This window comes from Lactuca saligna, chromosome 4 (assembly GCF_052625555.1).
Source record: "Lactuca saligna cultivar CGN05327 chromosome 4, ASM5262555v1, whole genome shotgun sequence".
Classification (NCBI taxonomy): domain Eukaryota; kingdom Viridiplantae; phylum Streptophyta; class Magnoliopsida; order Asterales; family Asteraceae; genus Lactuca; species Lactuca saligna.
This window is the reverse complement of record NC_136420.1, coordinates 4127458-4150128: the sequence shown is the minus strand read 5'-3', so window position 1 is coordinate 4150128 and position 22671 is coordinate 4127458. Positions and strand designations below refer to the sequence as shown.

The 22671-nt window shown below is 33.2% G+C and overlaps 4 protein-coding genes across 5 annotated transcripts; all 4 read right to left on the bottom strand.

The window, feature by feature from the left end:
- Window positions 1-5404: 5404 nt before the first annotated feature.
- Window positions 5405-7617, bottom strand: LOC145041079 (very-long-chain 3-oxoacyl-CoA reductase-like protein At1g24470). Its single transcript, XM_078988997.1, has 3 exons — window positions 6935-7617; window positions 5871-5940; window positions 5405-5769 (listed from the first exon to the last, which is right to left on the bottom strand). The coding sequence occupies exons 1-3, from the start codon at window positions 7549-7551 to the stop codon at window positions 5527-5529; spliced, it is 930 nt and encodes a 309-aa protein (XP_078845123.1). The 5' UTR covers window positions 7552-7617; the 3' UTR covers window positions 5405-5526.
- Window positions 7618-9400: 1783 nt separating this feature from the next.
- On the bottom strand, window positions 9401-12547 carry LOC145041077 (CAAX amino terminal protease family protein). Of its 2 annotated transcripts, XM_078988995.1 has the most exons (10): window positions 12358-12547; window positions 12083-12115; window positions 11939-11994; window positions 10911-11186; window positions 10738-10798; window positions 10488-10612; window positions 10283-10345; window positions 10014-10138; window positions 9791-9932; window positions 9401-9672 (listed from the first exon to the last, which is right to left on the bottom strand). In XM_078988995.1, the coding sequence occupies exons 1-10, from the start codon at window positions 12431-12433 to the stop codon at window positions 9667-9669; spliced, it is 963 nt and encodes a 320-aa protein (XP_078845121.1). In that variant the 5' UTR covers window positions 12434-12547; the 3' UTR covers window positions 9401-9666. The 2 variants fall into 2 exon arrangements, with proteins under 2 accessions (XP_078845121.1, XP_078845122.1); XM_078988996.1 differs by lacking the exon at window positions 12083-12115 and having other exon boundaries at window positions 12358-12543.
- Window positions 12548-13129: 582 nt separating this feature from the next.
- On the bottom strand, window positions 13130-15322 carry LOC145041080 (E3 ubiquitin-protein ligase AIRP2-like). The gene is made up of 5 exons (XM_078988998.1): window positions 14904-15322; window positions 14282-14444; window positions 14147-14213; window positions 13811-14045; window positions 13130-13531 (listed from the first exon to the last, which is right to left on the bottom strand). The coding sequence occupies exons 1-5, from the start codon at window positions 14990-14992 to the stop codon at window positions 13321-13323; spliced, it is 765 nt and encodes a 254-aa protein (XP_078845124.1). The 5' UTR covers window positions 14993-15322; the 3' UTR covers window positions 13130-13320.
- Window positions 15323-17094: 1772 nt separating this feature from the next.
- LOC145038473 (uncharacterized) lies at window positions 17095-18165 on the bottom strand. Its single transcript, XM_078986826.1, has 2 exons — window positions 17796-18165; window positions 17095-17645 (listed from the first exon to the last, which is right to left on the bottom strand). Exons 1-2 carry the CDS (start codon window positions 18163-18165, stop codon window positions 17095-17097), a joined length of 921 nt encoding a protein of 306 aa, XP_078842952.1.
- Between the last annotated feature and the right edge of the window lie 4506 nt (window positions 18166-22671).

Below are 22671 nucleotides of genomic sequence, written 5' to 3'. Positions count from 1 at the left end.
TGTGAGATATTATTTCATGGCATAACAATACGCTTGTTGTGTCACGTTTTTTGTGACCAGAGTCTCATGGAGGGAGACCGTGAGTTTGTGTATAGATCTATACGGGATTGACCATCCCACACCTCGTTGCTAGTTACAGTGGGATCTGCAGGTCCACGGGTGAAAAAATGTCATACCTTTTCGACGTCCGAAAAACATCGTGTACTTACACTAGGTCGATCAAGTATGGTTGCAACCTGATCACATTTTCATCTAAATTAACCAACCCGATTATAAGGTGGTAAACTAATATTTAAGTATCATTCATTAAATAAACATTTTATTTACATTACTATAAGGGAGCAAACAAATGATACAGTCTCGGTAGGAGACTACATTTTCATTACAAGTAGAAAATATAGCATTTTATGGGAAAACACACAAACCTTTTTATGATACAACCATAAACCATTTTATGAAGTAAATATAATATAATGACACTAAACTGCTTATGAACTCACCAGCTTAAATGCTGATATACTCTTCCAAAATAACTTGTATCCTCATGTCACCAGTAGATGGGTACAGATAACCAGGTTTTGCGAAGATGAAGCTTATCTAAGACTCATCTTCTTCTTTTGATACACATTCATTGTTGGTGTCATTTAAACTCTACAAAGAAAACATGTATTAACTATTACTATTTAATGCAATGGATGTTGTTGTTTGATTTACTATATTGCATTGTTATGATATTGTACATGACGTCATCCACCCCAGAACGATTCCGCCATTCCGGTTTTAGGGTGTGACACGTGTCAATGCATGATCATGCATTCAAGTGTCTACCATGACATAGCAAGGAGAAGGCCACGACATGGCATCAACTGAAACCCAACCCCATGAACTTTTAGGGTTTCCTCCATATTTAAGCCCATAAACTCAAGGTTTATGGCATCCTCTTCAGCCTCCATCCCTTCCAAACAAAACCCTAGCCACCATGCATTGAAGGCTTGATTTCTTAATTTACAGCTTAATCTTGGATTTTGGGTAAAGCTTAAGGAAAGGAGAAGTCCATCTTGGTGCAAGGGATCAAGGAGGGAACTTGGATCTACTATCTTCTGAGTGTTTGAAGGTATAAAGCTCTCATCTTGACTTATGTTCTTATTGGTGCAAGTTTGAGTCCTTGAGCATGGTTAGTCGATTTTAGGGAAATCCCGACAGATCCCATTGTTATGGTGAATAATATTCTTAAGTATCTGCGAAGAATGAAAGACATGTTCCTAGTTCTTGCTGGTAATGATACGTTAAGAGTAAGTTCTTGTTAAGGATGTCAAACCCAAAAAATAAAGGGGTACGATATACTCCAAAAGAACACTACTATATTGCACAAAAAAGGTAGTACAAGGCAAGTACGGTCTATCCACGGAGACACGGGACAATCAGTCTATACCTCTTTGTGCAAAGTACTTTGATCACCAACAGTAAAGAGAGGGGGGATTTTGAATGCAATGATTAGAAAAAATAATTAAAGACATAAGTAATCGACTAAAATAGTAAATTAAATACAAAATTTTTAAGGACTCCAACTCTATGTATGACATGTGCTTTGTATGGTATGTGATAGTTTGGAGGAGCTCGCTAAGCTTCGTGCTTACAGTTTCAGTTTTGGTTTCAGGTACTTCAGCTAGCAAGGGGAAGGGCTCGGGTTGATGGCATGACACACACCACAATTTTTCTTAGCCTGGGAGTTTACTCTGATATTTATTATGAGACTGTGATATGTTGATAGATTTCTATGATTTTATACTACGGTGGTGATATTTATGTTTGTTAAAGGATTTTGAAAACGAAATTTTTGGATCATATTTTTGAGATGTTTCAAAAACTTTGTGGGCTTGCGCTGCACCAGCTACCACACCGTGGTTATCCATTGCCACATCGTGGCAAACATCTAAAACACGTGTTAAATATTTCATGCCACGTCGTGGCCATCTATGCTCCACATTGTGGCACTCAACCTTTCCTACAAATCTTCCTTTCGATTCTTCCATGCTATTAGCTGACCTACACATGAAACAAGTGTTACATCCCCCTTTTGTTTCGTCCCCATCCCGACTCTTTTTACGACGAAGCGCTACCCGATTGGTTTTGACGCTACGAGGGTGAGTATAATGGTGCCAATTTTAAACCTTTTACTGTTTTTCAAGGGAGAATGCATGTTTAAATGTTATAAAGTTTATATAAACTCGAAATTATTAATATCGTTTATTATTAACTAAATATATTATTTAGTTGTTATTATAATTGTCGCTAAATGTATCACATTTATATCACGATAAATTTCATTGTTGAAACATTGTTTACACAGCTTGGATATTAGTTATACATTATCATTACTTTGCCCATATAAATCGGATAATAGTTATGCAATGTCATTACACTGCCTCTACAATTTACAAAATAATTATACGAGATAATTATAAAACATTATTATAATTATACAATATACATTTGGTTTGGTAACTTGAACATTTAAAGTTAAGGCTATAAATGCTTAGAACTACTCACTAGATGGTTTACATGAGACAGATTCATTAACTAAGTGTAATACTTAGCAAAGACCCTTGACCAATAGTTGTTAAATCTTAAGTGAGCGAGAAAAATATGTATAGATCTATACGGATTGATACCCCTACCTACAGTTGTTAGCTACAACCTCGATGGTCAAGTCACGAATGATAACTTTCTAAACATTTACAACATCTAGTGAAGAGTCGTGAGGGCAACAACTCGTCAGCATCTCAGTTATAGGAACTTATTGTAACGTTGAGATTGTTCTAAATACACGAATATATAAGCTGAAACAGTACTTATAATTATATAATTATATACGACAACACATACTTTTGGTATAAAAGTACATATATTATATAAGTTGAAATAGTACTTATACACGGTAAACATATAATTTTTGGTTTAAAATTACATTTATATATAAGTTGAAATAACACCCATATATAGCAAACATACTTTTGGGTTAAAAATAAATAGCATTTATATACAACAAACATACTTTTTGGGTTAAAAGTACATTTATATATAAAAAGTTGGGAAACCAATTATATACAGTGAAAACCTACTTTTTGGTTTAAAAGTACAAATCTTATGCTTTTAAAGTACATATGAAAACATATTTTTTGGATGAAAAGTACATTTGATGCAAACATTTAAAACCTATGAACTCACTAATGTTACGTTGATACTCTTTCAAAAGGCATGTATTCTTAGGAAAAAAAGATGGAAGCTTACGCTTACCGAAAAAGTCGTGGCGTCACAATCACCTATAGATTTGCGAAGCAGTTATATTAAGCAGTCTATTGTTTGAGGCATCAAAGTATTGTAACACTAAACAAGTATCAATGTAATTCAATTTAAGTAATATATCTACTGTTATGTTATTGTTGTGCTTGTTCTATTTATGCAAATGACTGTGATCCATGATGTCGTCTCACCGCCCGACGTTTCCATTGTTGGTTGGGGGTGTGATAGGTGTGATTTCCATAAACTTAAGTTTTGATTAATGGATGTGTTTTACTCCTTTTAAAACTTGTCTAGATGGCATAGTGGGCCCGAGGCAACATTTACCGTAAGGTTTTGGTGGTTGCTCATTGGAGATCGATCAAGAAGAAGAAGGGGAACGTAAATGGAGATGGGGTTTGGTGGTTTTGTAAATATTTATGGGAGTGAATGTATGTGTTGGGGGGTGGGGGTGTTTAGTGATACGTGAGGTTCTCTGTGAGAGTAAGGGTGTAAACGAGGTGAGACAAATCACGAAAAACTTGAATCCGACTCGAAAAATACCTGAAATCGACTTGACTTTAATCGAGTCGTGCTCGAGTTCAAGCTACCCATGTACCTTATCGAGTCAAGCCCGAGTAGTAAAATTCTCTACTCATAAAGCTCGAAAGCTTAATTGAGTATTTATAAAATTATATCGTTACCCTTTATATATTTTTAAATTACTAAAACATTTTAACACTTTTATCTTTTAAGCGTCAATTAGGAGTAAGGACTTAAATTGCATTTCAAAAATTTTGAAAATGGTTTCTTTTTGGTATTTGGAATGTATGTAAAATACAATGACATTGATGCTTTGTTTACATTAGATGGTTTATTTTGAAGTCTTGTTATTTTGAACAATGTAAAATTAATCATGTGGTATATTAATATTTAATGGTTTTAATTTTTTTTTAATACAATGAACATTAGATCCAGAAAAAACTTACACTATTTACATAAAAAATTACTAAATACGATAAATGTAATTTACCCTTATTTCTAAGTTTAAAAAATGTGTATCCCAAATGTGTACTTTTCATCTCTAATATAAATATATAATTTACAAAGTTGTAACATTTTAAATTCTGGCCATTTCTTTGAAACATGGTATGGTGGCCCGACTCCTCAAGTACATAACTATTTCTCGGCCACAGAATTTGCAAGTGACCTAACTACCATATAGTTGAGCTACTTGTTTCATAATTAACATTTAGAAATCGGAAATTATTTTCAAATTTATTAGAGATGGGAAATTGAGTGGGACGTCAGACAAATCCTAACGAGTAAAAACCAATGTTTTTTTATAGTTGGTCACAGACCAGTTTTTTTCTTAATTATATAACATTGTGTTAAATATAAGTGCAAATTATATGGCTGGGAAAGGGAAATGATTATGTGTTTCAAGAGTTGGGCTACCATACCATCTTTCAAAGAAATGGCCCGAATTTGAAATGTTACAAGAGTTGGGCCACCTTGAATATAATTTTTAATGCTTGCAATGCAAATTACTAAATCTTTTTGTCTGAATGGCTGGGTTTGAGACTAACATATAACTTAAGGGTTTTGATGTCGGAGATCGATCTGAGAAGGATAAGGGAAAGAGAGATGGGGTTTGGTTGTTTTGCAATTGGGAGGTAATTTTTATATTTAAGAAAATATTTGATCCATATAAAAAATATTGTTAACCAGTTATAAGGGTCTTGGATCTTATGTGGAAGAATCAATTTTTTAAGTAGAAAAATCACCTCTCAATTGCAAAACCACCAAACCATATCTCCCTTCCCATTCTCCTTCTCGATTGATCTTCGATGAGCTCTCACCAAAACCCTTATGGTATATGTTAGCCTCAAACCCAAACCATTAGACAAGAAGATTTAGTAATTTACAAGCATTAAAAATTACATTTTAGGTTACAGTTTCAACCAAACCGTTGACATTTTTCCTTTAGCTAGTATTTTTTAGCTTTTACACATGTTACCTATTAGTCTAATAAACCAACTTGAGTCAACTCATTCGATATTGTAACTTTTAAAAATATTACGAATTTCAGTTTAATTCATTCATTCACATCAACATTGGGTCGTTGTGAAAGATTCAGACAATAGAGTCTTCCAGAATGTAGTTCCCATAAATCCCTTAATTATAATATGACAAGGACCACAATTTCCAAACAAGTGATTGAGATACAACTTCAATGTATAATTACTATGCCAATTGTCCCCTACGTTGAATGCCAATGGAAAGGCGCCATGTGTCAAGAATTGAATCAAGAGTCAACGAAGCGAAGAACCATTGAACCGAGTGAGTCCAATATGGTGTGCAACGAGATTTGTATCCTATTTGTCTAATTGCAGCCTTCACGTAATCGTCAGCTGTTGGTATGAACAAAGATGACTTCTCAACCGATGCAACTTGTGATGCCATGTTTGTAGATACATATAATGGCACCTAGAACAACATTACATTATAGGAAAATACACAAATGATATCAAATTAGCATAACTGAGTGTACAAGAAAAAAGATTAATTATATATAAATATGTACATACTTGACATTGAACATCTATACCAAGAGACTTGTACTCCACATATAAAGACCTTGAAAGCTGATCAACATACCTATCATTACATAAAAACGACCAAGTTAATATCATTAATATAAAACTCGATCTATTAGATAATATTTTTTATACAAAGTTTATTCCAAGTCTACCCTTGTGTTAATTTGCATGTGGTCCGTGTTATCATATGCTTCCGTTACATTCGCCCATCACTATGAATTTGATTTTGACCCATGCAACCCTCAAACTCAAACACCATTCCATGGCCACTTTACAAGTGACCCACCATTTTAATTTTTCAATGCATGAATCCAACATCCACATTAATGATTAAACTAAGTTGGGTGATCGAGCTTAACTTGTCCACCCCATCAATGAAAATCTTCGTTCTTATACGGTTTTTGTTTATCATATATTTGTAAATAAGATTTGATCACTAAGAATCTTAATTTGTCACAATATATACCCTAATTTGGGTTTCACGTATTCCTTGATGCATTTTACCGACTTTTTTAGTTTCTCACCTTGTGTATTGTGTATGTAAATAACTCTTTTCGTTACTCAAAACTATACATGCCTTTTGGTCGTAAAACATCCCTAATGCATGTTTATCGATTCAAATTTAAACCATATATATACCATGTTTTGAAAACCGGACCGGACATGTCGGTTCAACCAGGAACCGGTCCCGGATCCACTTCTTAGAGGCCAAAAAACCGATCCTCATGTGTACCGGTAAAAAGATGTGAAAACCGGTCCGATTGAACCGTTAAAAACCGGGAATTTTAATATATATATATATATATATATATATATATATATATATATATATATATATATATATATAGTATTTTTTATATAATTAAAATTAATAATAATGTAATTATGACATCATCCAGTTTTTCAGACCAGTCCAACTGGTTAGACCAACTAAACCATCGAACCAGTAAGATGGTCAGTCGGTGTTCAAAACCTTGCATATATTAAAACAGAAAGCAAGAACCATGGATCGCGTTAAAAGAAAGAAATAGATATATAAAAGATCAACTTACGCTTTGCTGGCAGCATAGATCGCATAGAGAGGATGTGAAGGTACGACAATGGCAGCACCCGAACCAATATTAACAATGACACCTCTTTTCCTCTCAATCATTCCTTCAACCACAGCTCTTGTTACCAACGTCGTAGCTATCACATTCACTTTCATCACCTTCATCCAAACTTCTTCTTCAACCTCATGAAAAAACCTAGCCGCTGGATAAGTTACCCCAACATTATTCACCAAAACACCCACGTCCAGTTGCTCACTAGAAATCACCTTCTGCATTTCCCTAACTCCAGCCACCACATTCTCGCCAGAAAAATCCATAGTGAAAATCTTGATCTTGGTGGTTGGGTGAACTGATACAATCTCATCAGAAACTTCTTTAAGCTTGGATAGGTTTCTGCTAACCAAGATTAGGTGAAGACCATTTTGAGCTAGTTGGAAGGAAAAGGCTTTGCCGATGCCGTCGGTGGCTCCGGTGATGATAGCCCATGAACCATAGTTTTTGAGGTTCTTGGGTGGTCGGAAGAAAGTGATGAAAACCCATTTGAAGAGAGTGAAAATGAGTTTGAAAAGATGAAGGAAACCAAGTGCAGAAAAGAAGAGAAGCCATGAAAGTTGCATGATATATCAGTAGGAAAGGTTTAGACTTTACATGATTCTCTACCACCACCAAGAAGTGCCCTGTTATATGTACTTCCAAACACAGCACTTTGACTTTTTTTTGAAGTCAAACATATATATTCGATCTTTTTTATAGTATTATACATATATTTTATTATATTATAATACATAAATAATAGTGTATTCACTAAAATAACCCAATCATATTTTTTCATGATTATCCACATATTTTGTAAATGTCTTTAAATTCTATGATATGAAATCTTCTATATCTTGGTATTTATTGTTTGAAGTCAAAAATATATATTCGATCTTTTTTATTCTATTATACATGATCTTGATATTTATTGTTTTGAATTTAACTTGGGTGATACTAATTTTGACATTTAGTTTTGTGAATTGAGAATTGTTCAAAATTGCTTGAATTCCCCTTCAATTTTGCAAAAATTGTCATTTAATTTTGTGAAGTAAATTTTACGAAAGCTTTTAACTGGTTGAAATAATTATATATGTAATTATATTATGTATTTGAAATAAAAAAGAACGAGCACTTATTCCACGATATAACAACTTCGATCATGGGATTCTCATAATTAGCAGCACAAAATAATAACTTGCATAGTTAATAGTTAGCAAAAATGGGTAGAAGTGTAGAACCATGTGACCATGCATGGACCATCTAAATTACTTTATTGTCGCCCTTTATCTTAGGTAAAGTATTGCATGTCATGTTGCCCTATTTATTATTTAGTAGGTTCATTATATAGGAAAAGGGTAGCTTCTATTATATTAAACAATCCTTTACTGCAATTTATGGCACTCGAATAATTGAATTGATAATATAAAATTTAGGGTGGATTCACCACCTAGTTTTCGGAGTTTTCATTTTAAGAATATACTATACTCAAAAAATGAAATATTTGTTATGTATTAAAAGTTTCTAGCTTTTAACCAAAACAAAAAAATTTAAATTCAAAAGCTACTTTAAGTAGGCAACCTTTAATAAAAAACTCTTTTACAATTTCGCACAATTTCGCAGATTGACAAAATTATATTTTTTTTAAACCAATGACATGTTTTAAATAAGTCATTTTGTATAATTATACATGTTTTAAAAATTGTTTTAGATAAGTTGTTTTATGTAGTTTTACATATTTTAAAAGTTTCCAAGTATTTTTGTCAAATAACCATACACAAATAAAAGTTACAAATTTCAATTACCAACTTACAACTAGTTTTATACATTTATAGTTCAAAAATGAATAAACTTAATTACATTTAGTTTTCTATTCGTGAATCTCGTAATATTTTAATATCTTACACAGTACAACCATACTCGCCCCTTTAAAACTTTAAACTTTTCTTTCATCAAAATTTGTGTGAGCGAAGCCCAACGAACACCAAACTTGCTACATTTATTATTTGCATAAAAATTTCGTGGTTCAACAAACTCAAAAGTTCTTTATCTAATCTACCTATCTCCATGAGTTTGGTTGTTGTAAAAAGATCCAAAATATAAATCAAAAACCATATTCACAAATAACATCCAATCCTACATAATTTAAAATAAATTTATTATGCATCAAACCAAGGTTCGACTTCACATCAATCTTAAATTATTATTGCAAAACTAAAATCTCAACCATTTACACATTTCCTCATAAATGGAATGTTTTTTCCTTTGTTTTCATGTTCAAGTTTCATTAAATAAGTTTAAGCTATCTAGGCCATATGTTCCAAAGAGTAAATAATGGTCCCAAAATGTGATTAATCATATAATAACTTGTACCTCGTTCATTAAAACTTCTTGCTTAATAGAAATCGTGTCACCATACAAACCAAAAGTAAATGGTCCCATAAAATGATATGATAATAACTTGTACTTTGTGCATTAATAATTTGTACATTGATCAATAGAAAACGTGGCACCATACTAACCAAATGTCCCATAAGTAATTGGTAATTGGTCCCATAAAGATATGATAATTACTTGTACTTTGTGCATTAAAAGTTTGTACCACCCTCAAAATGTGTGATTTTACAAACCAATCCTATGCATTACCTAACGCTAATCGAGTAATGTATTTTGTGTGGTGCGTCATCTTAGAATACTTACTAAATCTGCAAGTACAGACTCAAAACAATAAACATGTCTAGTAATATTAATAAAATATATCGAAACGTAACAGATAATTACATATCATTTTTTTTGTCAAAATTTATATAAAAGTGTTTATACCTCTTTGTTTTGATTATTCGGTTGTGAAACGCGCCATATAACACCTCCTATCAAGTTATTAATTGCATGAGAAGCCATCGGCACGATAAGGCTAGAGGATAAGATCGTGGCATAACCATAAGCAAGCCCAACAAATGTGGCCCTATAAATTTGAAAAAAATTAAATTTATAAACTTAAATTAATAAAATTCAGTTAAAAAAAAAAAAAAAAAAAAGTGTGTACCAAATTGCAAAGGAAAATTTTCGACCATTTCCCAAATGCAAAATCCCAAATAAAGCAGCAACTGCTGTGGCACTTGTGAAGTTGGTTCCTAAAAGCGGAAGCAATGCACCTCGAAAAAAAAGTTCCTATGAAATTAAAATATTTTAGTTTTATTATTATCAAATTTATTTTGTTATATGATATTACTGGGATTGTGGATCCCACTTACATATTTGGATGGGCCCCACAATATGGTGTAAAAAATAGCAACCAAATTTCTCTACTCTGACCTCGCTAATGCCGGGAAGAAATGCCACATATGCATAATCTAGTGGCTGTAAAGATGTCAAAACCTGCATGATTTAACAATCAGATCAATAAATAAATAAACAATTTAATTTGCAAGAAATAGCAATGTACATTGGTTAATTTATTTATTATAAATTTATAATACACAAATAAATGAAAGTACATTGTTATTTCGTGCATTTAGACCTGTTGATTGGATGCCTCACTAGACTCGGCAAAATCAGACCATGTCCTCAGTAGTAAGAACCGAGAAGAGGATATGAGTATGACTAAACCCACAACCCCTTGCAGATGCCACGTCTCAAAATTAACTGGACGCACAGAAATGATTTTGAGTATTCAGACCATTCTCATCTTAGTAAATGGGACCCACAATCAAATATATTTTAAAACAAACTAAAAATGTTAAATGATATATGAAGAAACAAAACATTACATGATATTTCGGAAGAGCAATCAGCTATAGGCCATCCTTGTGACGATGCCAAATGAGAACCCTGCACATTACAACAAGATGTTGATATATAATTACTAATTATGTTAATATAATCATGATTTTTATTAAATTAATCATAATGAAATGAAGAGAGTGCAAAATTAACATTTTACCTGTCGAATTATTACGCCCCCAAAGGCTATTAAAGTAGAAGTGAAGGTGCATGCCTGTAGAACTGAACTTCTAGAAGCAATAGCAATTGAAGCGGATGACTCCAAATTAGTAGTAGGATTAATTGGAGAAGGTTGTTGTTTATCTGGAGCTCCACCGGGTTCATCTGGTAGACCTTCGGTTAGCTGTGGGTTCACAATTTTTTGCTGTTCTTTTGCTTTCCTTAACCTTTTAGGTGAGCTTTTACTTGCATAAACCCTTCCGTTAGCTTGAAATCCCTGTTAATGTAAGGCGTGAAATAAGAAACAAATAGTTAGCTTAAATCGAGTAGTGACCTGAGCTTCTGTTGGTTGTACCATGGTGGAGGAAGGGTAAAAAGCAAGGCAATGGAACCAAATTGATAGGAAGGAATAACAAGTTGGACAATAATAATTGTAAATCAAATATGGGAATGAATGCTTATGATTACTGAATATTCAAAGAGAGAATACAAAAGGAAATCAGAGAAGGAAACCAAAAGATTATCCTTGGTGCCCAAGCTATGACTAGCCGACCCTTTCCCTAACAGAAAAATATTCTCTCACCTGATCTTTATTTCTATGCACTCACTACTATTCCCATAAAACGTAACAACCTGCTGACATCATAGCCCTACACCTGTCTCTTTTTATTCTTAAATTGGTATATTATTTAGTTAATTTATTTATTTGATTTTAAATGGGTTAACCCAAGTTTAACCCATTTATTTAAAAGGTTTGTCGGGAACTATATAAACAGGTAAAACTAATGACAACCCATTTATCTAAAAGGTTGGGTTGGGAACTATATAAACAGGTCATCCTTTATATAAGAAATTGTCCTAAAAAACTTGTACTAGTTCATAACATCCAATGAAACAAATCCGGCCTAAGAGTACACTATAGACATTTGACAGATAGTCAACATAAAACTATGTGTACAGTCAAATATTTTCATGGGACAGAAGAAGTCGAAGGTATGAAATCAGTGAAATAACTTTGTAAAAACATACCGCAAATAATTTGGTGGTTACGACACTTTGAAAGTATGGGAGTTCGTACTTCGTACCTAATAAAAACACAAGTGAAAATGTCAACAATTCCTTGCAACTTTTTCTTAACTAATAAAAGGTTGTCCGAAGCAAAATTTTGACCACCCGTTAGCTGTAATAACTTCCCCCCTCCTCCTGCTGTCAAGTTGAGAAGAACACAAAAGGTGTTGAAAATGTGTGTGTGAGTGTGTGTGTGTTTCTAACTTCAATTCTTCATCAAAATTCAGTGGAAAACAAGAAGAAATCTAAAACCCGATTGAAATTGTTAACGAATAAATGATTTTTTGGAAAATTTACAGAAATATACAAATGAGAAGAATTGAATCGGTGCGTTGGGCGATATGAATCGTGTAAATTGAAATTAGAAGAGTTAAATTTACCTGAGTGGAGATAAGGCGAAGACGGCAGATTGCGGAGTTTGATTCTGCACCAACAATCCATTGCGAGATAACACATCACTCATCGGTCAATTTTGCATCTATAAAGAGTAAAGACGCCCATTCCTGCTAACTAAAAAAATAGAGAGCACTTTTCTTTCCGCCTTTAAAGTTTAAACCCTTTGAGTTTTTAGGCTAGTATTTTTAATCATATAAAAATGAAGCAAAAGTTGTCAATAAAAAAGGGTAATATGATTTGGTGAGTCTATATAAAAGGGTAATATGATTTGGTGAGTCTATATGTATTGAACGATATGATTTGTAACCGTCGTCGATATGTATTATAAGTTTCAAAAGTTTAAGGGATACAAAGTAAATCTCTTATATCTTATTAGGCTACACGCAATTGGTGTTTTTTTTTCACGTCTAAGCTAAAGTCTATTTGTATCTCTTATTAGGCTACACACAATGGTGCTTTTTTTTCACGTTCAAGCCGAAAGCCCAAGTCACGCGTAACTTATAAAGGAACACCCCCGTTGGCCGTGTCTTGTGATATAGTGAGTCTCCATCTCTTATTAGTAGTGTTTTGATTTTTTGGATGATGTGACATACCTTCATGCATCTTTCATTCCTTATAGTTGTATTGGTTGTATCTCCGTATATAAGCGGTCAGTGTGTCTCATTGATTTTATTTTATTTTTTTTATTTTTATTATTATTATTATTTTTTTTTTTATGAATGAGTGTTTTTTATATGAACAAGCGCTACTGATACATATCTTAGCATCTGATTTGTTTTCTGGTCGAATTGACCCATTGCGCATTTTAACGGTCGGTGTATTTCACTTCATGTATACATTTTCAATAATTCCTTGTTGCCAAACTCTATATACATTTTAATGATGAGTGTATTTTTCGTCTCTCTTACATTCTGTAACACGAACTAGTGTTTTTTTTTTTTTTTACATTATATTAGATATTCATAGTACATAAAGAAAATAGCTTCGTGATTATCTTTCGGGAGATTATTGATATAGAGATACAAACGCACCAAATCCTCATCCACAACAAGATCCGCATCCACAACATCATCATCACAAGTCAAAACCCACAAATCTCGTGATTTTACTCTCTTTAAGTTACCTCGACAAAACGGACAAGATGCCGACCTCGTATTCCTAAACACACAAACAACACAACAATTTAGCAAGGACCAATGTGTTATTTCTTTTTACTTGATGAGTGTTTTAACTTAATGCACAAATAACAACTTAATAGTGAAAGACTATGAAAGAAGGTTTTACTTTTCCCCATTAAGTCCTAATTTTTTACAAAATTGCCCTAAGTTACTTTTTCCTTCCATTTCCCAAAGAGTACCACCTCATATATATATTTTTTAAACATCATTTATCCACACAAACATCAAACATGACCTAACTTTCAAATATGTGGCATACCAGTCTCGATAACAGTTGATGCACATTGCGTGGCAGCAATTTGGCAAGACGATTTTTGTACAAGGTTCTAAGCAAATCCCGCATTCATCTTCTCTTTTTAAATCAAGATTCGAGAATCCAACTTCTTTTTTCGTTTTCTTGTGGTCAGATGTCTCTATCCTCAAACAAACTCCTGTGGAGTCACCATCATCATCCAAATCGCAGTGTAGCCTTCTCAAAGATGGCAGTATGACAGCTGCATTCATTGGTCTCAATCAGAAAATAAAATATTGAAATTCTTTGAATATAATCGATTGAAATGCTAAAAAAAAAGGTTGTATGGCTACAATCACAAACCGTAGAAGTCGTTTATCGTTGCCTTTCTTCCACGTCTAGAAATCTTTGGTCTACCATCTGTATATACCTGCAAGTAAAGATTCAAGATTCAAGATTCAAAGAACAACCAACCACATAAAAGATTCAAGAACCAACCTTGTAGACTAGAACATGAACGAGATTCAAGTATCTAGGCAAGAGGCAAGTGCAAGAGGAATCAATCCATTGTAGCAAAAACATAACAAGAGGTGCCAATTCATTGTAAACTAGTTTCATTTGAAATCTTGCACCATCGTTGGCTCTAGGTATTGCTGCAGCCCTGAAAATCCAACATGAATCCACACACAAAAACAATCAGAAACTGAAGCGATGCCATTTTTTATTTCTTCCGGTCAACAACTTTGAAGATTCTATATTAATTGCGTAAACAGGTTTAAGTTCGCAAGAAATAAATCCCCAAGAGGGTTTTGTTGATTGCTTAGTTTTTGTCCAAAATCCCTCAAAGATTCTAACATTTAAACATCCAGAATCACATTTAAGATTTTCAAGATGACTGATGATCATACACACTAGCAGAAACCTAGAAACCCCTTTTTGCAAAACGAAAAAACAAAAAAAGAACTAAAACCCACGAACCTATTCAAATTACTAAACTTGTTGCTAGCAAAGATGACTGATAGCCACAAACACACATAGAAACACACAATCCCTTTCAAGAAAACTAGAAAAATCAAAACCCGCATCAAAAATCGAAGGAACTGAGATAACAATAACTTACAGAGCATTGGCGTGTTGTATATCAGCTTCAAGAACCTTCATGGATTCCTCATAAGAGCATCTCCCAAGTGGGTAATACATCATATCCATTTTCTTAAACAAACCTCAAACATGTGACCTTCTTCACACGCTATATACACACACACACACGTGTGTGTGAATCAATTTCTTTGTTTTCTCAGAAGCATTAAACTTGGACCTCTTCTTCTTCACAGAAAATTTAATGGTGTAGGCTTGGTTTTAAAAAGGAGAAAATTTTAAAAGGAAACAGACAACAATGGAGGAAAAAGGGAAGGAAAAATTATCTTTTGTTGTATCTTTCTCGATATGGGCGGCTTTGAGTTGGATAGTTCTTGATGTCAATTAATGAATCCAATAGAAATTTGGTGAGCTAAAAAAATTACAATTCTGATCAGACAAATAAGATAGGGGTTTGTTGGTTTCGGTGGGTTTTTGTTAAAAAATGCTTGGTGTTACCTTATTTTTATGACAAAATTACATAAACGTCCTTGTGGTTTCACATATTTTTTGTTTTCATCTTTTTTATTATTATTATTATTATTATTATTTTGTTAAATGATAGTTCCTATGATTTCTATTCTTTGTACCGGCTCGTCCATAACCTATATTAAAATGACTTTTATATCTTTATCGTGTTACTTTTTTATTTGATTATAATTTATATTAATCTTTTATATTTTTATTAACTTAAAAATGTTTCGTAATAACCAAAGCACCTCCACCATCGACCACTGTTGCAACCACCTTCCACCACCATCATACTCGTTTTATCTCTTACTATTCTCTACAACTTCAAATCTTATAAAATATGTGTTTTTTGTTTTATCTCATATTATTCTCTACAAACTCCAAACCTGATAAAATATGTGTTTTATAAATAAATTAAAAGAAAATGCAATGAATATAGACTCTAAACTTGATATAATTTGTAACTCAAAACCGTTATTTGTTTCTTCATCTCAATATCAAACTTATTGCAAATCCAACCTAAACATAAATACACACATTAAAAAAAAAACCATTGCAAAGAATCTAAAGATCAAGATCACCTCTCTACCCCCCCCCCCCCCCCCCCCCCAAAACAAAAAAAAAAAAAAAAAAAAAAAAAAAAAAAAAAAACAAGTTTTTAAGATATGATTGGGTAGAGTACATTCATATAAAAAAAAGGTGGTGTTCATCATTGTTCTAAAAGTTCATCATGGCTACAAGGCTTGCATCCAACGACAAGCCATTAACATCAGAGGTGACAATCGGAGTCCCAACGTAGAAGAGGGTGCAACAAAATGGATATTAAGGTTATGATAGCATAGAGATAAAAGCCTTCTTATATAAGGTCAAAGGAAGAACCACGCAAGAAATAGAAACCGTAGCGACTACCGATGTAACGGGAAAAAATGTTAAGAACAAAAGCCAAGAACTTGAAAACCCACATGGACCATTTGTATAATTTTGTTTATATATATCTTAGATAGACAAAATTTCAAAATTGATCTATATGGTTTACAAAAAGCCTTACTTTGAGGAAAACGTTGCACCTCTAAAAAGTGGTAGGAGCATTGCAAAGTCCGAAAGGCATCCGCCTATATGCAAATGTTCTAAATGGACAGGTGAAAGTGGTTTTTTCTTGATCCTCAGGTGCAACGGGTATTTGGTGGAAACCAGAATACCCATCCAAGAAACAATAGTGTGTTTTTCCCGCTAATCTTTCCAACATTTGATAAATGAAGGGAAGTGGGAAATGATCTTTCCGGGTTGAGGAATTGAGTCTTATATAGTCTATGCAAACTCTCCACCCATTTTGCACACGAGTGGGGACTGATTCACCTTGGTCATTCTTTGTAACGGTAATACCTGTCTTCTTTGGTACAACTTGGACCGGGCTTACTAGTTTGTTATTCGATATAGGATAGATCATTCCTGCATTCAACAATTTCATAATCTCTTTCTTCACAACCTCCATCATTGGAGGACTCAAACGCCTTTGAGCTTCTCGTGAAGGCTTATAGTCTTCTTCCATAAGGATCTTATGCATGCAAAATGAAGGACTTAACCCTTTGATGTCGGCTATAGTCCACCCAATAGCTTCCTTATACTCCTTCAAAGTGGTGACAAGCTCTTCTTCTTCTTTTGTTGTCAATTTTTTTGGAAATAATCACGGGTAAAGCCTTGTTCTATCCAAGATACGCATACTTAAGATGATCGGGTAAAGTTTTAAGTTCCAATTCGGGTGCCTGCACAATAGAAGGAACAAATTTCTCATTAGACATCGATAATTCTAGTTTTGGAACATCAAACCTCATTTTCTTCTTTTGATCCATGCAAGATACAACTTCTATAATCTCTTCATCAATTTTGAATTGCATGGAAAGTTTATCCACTCCATCCTTTTGAAGACTCATGTCTAAAATGAGAGCTAACTCATCGAGATTAGACAAATCAAAACACTCTTTGGTTAATGGTTCAATGACATCCACAAAATTCAAATATGAAATATCACTTGGATATCTCATAGCATAGATGGTGAAATTTATCACCTCTCCATCAAATTCCATGGACAATGTACCATCATAAACATCAATTTTTGTCCGGGCTGTTTTCAAAAAGGGTCTTTCTAAAAGAATTGAACTCAAATTTGGGGATTCATCATCATCCATGTCAAGGACATAAGAATCTGTTAGAAATACTAGTTCATTCATTTGAACTAACACATCTTCTAAGACACCTTTTGGATGTATTAAAGATCAATCAGCCAATTGAATGATCACCTCGGTCTTCTTCAATATGTCAATATTTAAAGTTTTGAAAATAGAATATGGCAAAACATTGATAAAATCTCCAAGATCTATCATAGCTCGTGGAACATAAAGATTACCTAACTTGCACGGAACCGTGAAAACACCCGGATCCTTACATTTTTTAGGTAATATTTTCTTTAACACTGCAAATACATTTTCACCTACTTTGACAGTTTCATTATCTTTTAATCTTTTCTTAAATGTGCATAATTCCTTAAGGAATTTGGCGTACCTAGGGACTTGTTTGATGGAATCAATGAGAAGAATATTTACCTCAACCTTTCTAAACATCTCCATAATTTCATTATCTTCCCTCTCACACTTTGACTTGTTCAACCTTGTTGGAAATAGATGAGGAGTGACTTTTACTTCAATGAGTACTTGCTTTGAAGGTGCTTTTGACTTCTCATCTTCTTTCTCTAACTCCATATCTTCTTTTTTAATCATCTTTGGTCCTTCATATTCTTTAACATTCCTCAAAGTGATGGCACATGCATTATGCTTTGGGTTCTTTTCGGTTTGTGCGGGTAGTTTGCCTTGTGACTCCAGTTTACTCACAAAAGTGCGTAAGTTGAGTCATTTGTTGCTCCGAAGTCTTAATACTCTCCTTGGTTTCATTTTGAAATGTTTGAGTACTTGTGGCTAAAATCTTGTCAATGTCTTCCAAAGACATTCCCGATCCACTTGAACTACTTCCTTATTGCATGTTTTGAGGTTGGAATTAAGATTGATGAGGATGTTAATTGGGTTGGAAAGTTGGTTGATAATTTGGTTGATGATGTATTTTATTTTGAAATGGAGGTCTTGGTTGATAAGGTGGTGACCTTGGCTGAAAATTGGCATTGGGTTGATGCCAATTCAGATTGCTTCTTGGCTGAAAGTTTCATTGTTGTTGACTAGAAAATCCTATAGCTTGAATCGGTCTATATCTTCTTGTAACATCTGGCTAACTTCTTGGCTGAAAGTTTCCTTGTTTTTTATTAGAAAATCACAAGGTCTAACTGCTGGTGGTTGCACACCCTTGTAAAGCAAACGGGATTGCCCTTAACTTGATTTGATCTTCAGTGACTTCATGTGGCTTCATACCCAAACAAACAACATGAAATTCCTTAAGAAATTTATGTGGGTCTTCATTCTCAAGAAAATGGAATGAAGACAACAAATGAATGAGTGCGGATTTGAGTTCAAAGTTTATTGTTGCAGGATAATTGATGCATAACGGTTGTTAGGTAACATCTTGGGTGGCCCATTGTCTAAAGGTTTGTTTAGGAGGTGAATTTGGAGGATCTTGATTGCCTCCAAGATTATCACCCATGGTAGGAGCAGGGATAAAAGTTTCAGACTCGGGTAAAGGTGAAGATGGTGGGGTGGAATTTTTGGATGTTGGTGAAGATGTGGTTGAAGGATTTGATGAAGAAGCTACTGATTGTTGTTGTTTCTTTAAAATTCTAGCTTGCTTCCTTCTTTGTTTTGTAGATTTCTCTATCTCCAAATCAACTGGTAAAGGTGTGCCTGCGTGAAAAGATCTTAGCATAAACAATTAGTACTACCGTATCCCCCGGCAATGGCGCCAATTTGTTTGATTGTCAAACCAACAAACAATGGGATAAAATGATACCAATAAAATATAGGTCACTACTACTACTTACACTAAAGATAGTATAGAGTAAGCAAGGTCGATCCACAGGAACACGGGACTTCTTATTTAGCCATATTCTTACAACTCATACAATTGATGTTAAAATGGGGGGTTGTGTTTGAATTCAAATTAAACTTCATAAACAAAAAAATTAATACTAAAATTCAATAAGAGAAATACATTTCCGATTCTGATTCCTATACATGTGTTGTGTAAGGTGTAATATGACTGTAATTCATGTTCAATCTAGGTTGGTAATTTAGATATTAATATGCTCTAATATCCAAGTTAACAAAGGTGTTTCATTCAAAATATGTTCTTCGAATAAAACTTCCTTTAATTCATTCAATTCAAATAAGCTCTTGCATCAAATCATTAAATGACATTAAGTTCTTACAACAATTACCAATAGTGTCCAACATTCCTCATAAGTTCGGGAATATGAACATCTAATCTTTAATTACACTAATTTTGATCTATTTACAACCAATCAATTGCATGTTACTAACATCAAATCATAAAACATATACGAATTTCATAATTTGACTAACTAGATTGATAATAGCCCCAATTCATTGATCAAGTGAAAAGAGAACCAATCAAACATATATTTAAGGCCAAATCAAAGATTACTAGATGATAAACATAAAATCAAGTGCAAATTACAATCTAAAAACAAACACTTAGAAATCTGGAATCGTAAATGATAGAGAAGTTAGCCACACATGGCTAAATCAAACTACAAATTCAAAAAGTTTTGATCTTCAAATCAACTTAAAAAATACAAATTAAAGTGTTTCCATAGTGCTAAGTAGTGATATGGCTAAATAGGCGGGATTAATCGGGAGATTAATCGGGGACCGTTAATTATTAAGAAAATTATTCAAAAATTTATAAATCTAATTTTAATCCTACAAAAAAAAAGTGATTAATCGGTTATTAGGTCCGATTAGGGCCGATTAGGTCCGACTTTGACCTACGTTGACCAAACCCGATTAGGTCCGATTAGGTCCAATTAATTACAAATTTGACCTGTATTGACCAAACCCAATTATAGTGACCGATTAGCAATAACTCTCATCGGTGGACGTCCGATTAGCAATTAATCGGCCGATTAGGCCGATTTTGCAACACTGGCTATATCTCGAGAAGGACCCTCCAATCATGTGTCTTAGTGAAGACCCTCCAGTCTCACAACTCGGGTTGGACCCTCCGACCCTAACCAATAAAGAACAAGATAATATACAACATAAATCACACAGACAAATGCATGATATCACATAACTCAATATAAGCACATAAAACCCTCCGGTCGTACAGTATTACCACTCAAGTAAGTATAGTGAGAAGACTCACCTTATAAGTAAGCAAATAGGTCTCGTACTCCATAAATATTCTAGACTCCTCCTACATATCATAATCATCTCTAAGTAACACTTAATAACCAAAACCCTAAAAATTAGTCTAACCCCTTATCTAACTCATGGAAAGGGTGGAAGACCATTTTACCCCTCCTTTGTCTCTTCACTCATGTCTTGACCAAACCCTAAAAGTCAACGGAAGTCAACACCCGAGTCAACAGTCCATGTTGACTCGACTCGTTGAGTGCATCTATACGACTTGTCGAGTTCCTTCGTTTTCTCTATAATATCAAGAAAATCCAACTCAACTCTTCAAGTCGTCTCATCAACTCGCCAAGTTGTAGCGCGTCCAGACTATCGGGGAAAACCATAGTTGACTCGTCGAGTTGGCTCACGCACTCATCGAGTACCTCTTGCCCTATTCTCATTCAAACGATTCTAAGCAGAAATAAGGTCCCAAACTCTAGATCTAGTCTTCCAAGGCTGAAATACCACGTAAAGCTGCAAGCTTTACGTCCATGCATGGCATCTAGGGATCGAAATGCCAAAACAAGTTCTATATGGGGTTTAATGCATAAAATCTTGTCACTAGCTGAAAAACAACCCTTAAAAAATTATTTTTTGCTGAAATTATCCCTTTGGCACCCACTTTTGCTGAAAAAACATATTTTTGTAATATTTTTAACAAAAAAACTCCCAAAGAAACCTCAAATTTTCAGATTTTTTTTCTAGGTTCAAATTTGTGTTTAATTTTTCATATAAGATGGACCCCAGTAATATTTTTTTCTGGATCCGCCACTGGTCGTAAGTGCTAGAAAACCGATTAGACCAACTATTATCTTTAAAAAAAATGTACACACTGATCACAAATATTAAGTTTTAAAATGTATTTTATAATAAAACAAAAATAACATATATATATATATATATATATATATATATATATATATATATATATATATATATATATATATATATATATATATATATATATATAGGGGTTAGGTTCATATGAGATCATCATATTTTTTGAGACATGAAGACATAATTCTAACTATTCATTTCGGAGATAAAAAAAATATATTTTTAAAATGCAAAATAAATGTAATTTTTTATCCAAAAAAAATAAAAATAATAAATAAAAATAAATAAAAAAAATTTAAAAAATGCATAAAATATTCTAATAGAATATTATACTGTAAATATTCAAATCAAATTTTTTGAATGTTAAAATATTCTACTAGAATATTAAACTATAAATATTCTAAAAATTCTAATAGAATATTAAAATATTCTAACAAATGTAAAAATTCAAATAGAATGTTAGGATGCTTTAAATATCCACCAACTTTAATAAAATATTAGAATATTCTAACATTCTAAAAATTCGATCCGATTATTTACAATTTAATATTTTATTAGAATATTTCACTCATATTTCGAAAAAAAACGATGATTTTTTATATATTTTTTTTTATCTTTTTTTAATTTGTTTTGGATAAATTAACTAACGAAAATAATATTTAAAAAAAGAAATTTTGGATGTTTCTTAGAATTTTGAATTTTATAATTTTTTTTTCTCTCCAATATGAGTGGCTAGGATCACGTCCCAATGTTTTACAGAATCAACATATATATATATATATATATATATATATATATATATATATATATATATATATATATATATATATGCGTGTGTGTGTGGGGTTCAATAGAGAACCATTACTAAGACGATGCGGTATGGGCCAGAACGAGAAGCAACTGGGTGAGGTGGCACACCTTAACGACATCGTGACAGGGGGAACATCGCCCCCTTACTCGTCGAGATTGAAGCTCGTTGGCATCGCGACCGGAAGACACGCACAAAATTTAAACGTTTTCAAACGTTTAAATGGCAACGGTATAAAAAAAATTAACTATTAAAAAATCATTTACCCTATAAATACCTAC

Coding starts and splice junctions, on each gene's coding strand:
- LOC145038473 (XM_078986826.1), bottom strand. CDS start 18,165: ATGATTAAAAAAGAAGATATGGAGTTAGAGAAAGAAGATGAGAAGTCA. Junction 17,646..17,795: donor CACGGTTCCGTGCAAGTTAG/GTAATCTTTATG, acceptor TACATCCAAAAG/GTGTCTTAGAAGATGTGTTA.
- LOC145041080 (XM_078988998.1), bottom strand. CDS start 14,992: ATGGATATGATGTATTACCCACTTGGGAGATGCTCTTATGAGGAATCC. Junction 14,046..14,146: donor AACGATAAACGACTTCTACG/GTTTGTGATTGT, acceptor CAATGAATGCAG/CTGTCATACTGCCATCTTTG. Junction 13,532..13,810: donor ATCAACTGTTATCGAGACTG/GTATGCCACATA, acceptor TTGTGTGTTTAG/GAATACGAGGTCGGCATCTT.
- LOC145041077 (XM_078988995.1), bottom strand. CDS start 12,433: ATGTGTTATCTCGCAATGGATTGTTGGTGCAGAATCAAACTCCGCAAT. Junction 11,187..11,938: donor TAACCACCAAATTATTTGCG/GTATGTTTTTAC, acceptor TTACATTAACAG/GGATTTCAAGCTAACGGAAG. Junction 10,613..10,737: donor TTGCTCTTCCGAAATATCAT/GTAATGTTTTGT, acceptor CTGTGCGTCCAG/TTAATTTTGAGACGTGGCAT.
- LOC145041079 (XM_078988997.1), bottom strand. CDS start 7,551: ATGCAACTTTCATGGCTTCTCTTCTTTTCTGCACTTGGTTTCCTTCAT. Junction 5,941..6,934: donor ATCTATGCTGCCAGCAAAGC/GTAAGTTGATCT, acceptor ATGTAATGATAG/GTATGTTGATCAGCTTTCAA. Junction 5,770..5,870: donor GTATAGATGTTCAATGTCAA/GTATGTACATAT, acceptor ATGTTGTTCTAG/GTGCCATTATATGTATCTAC.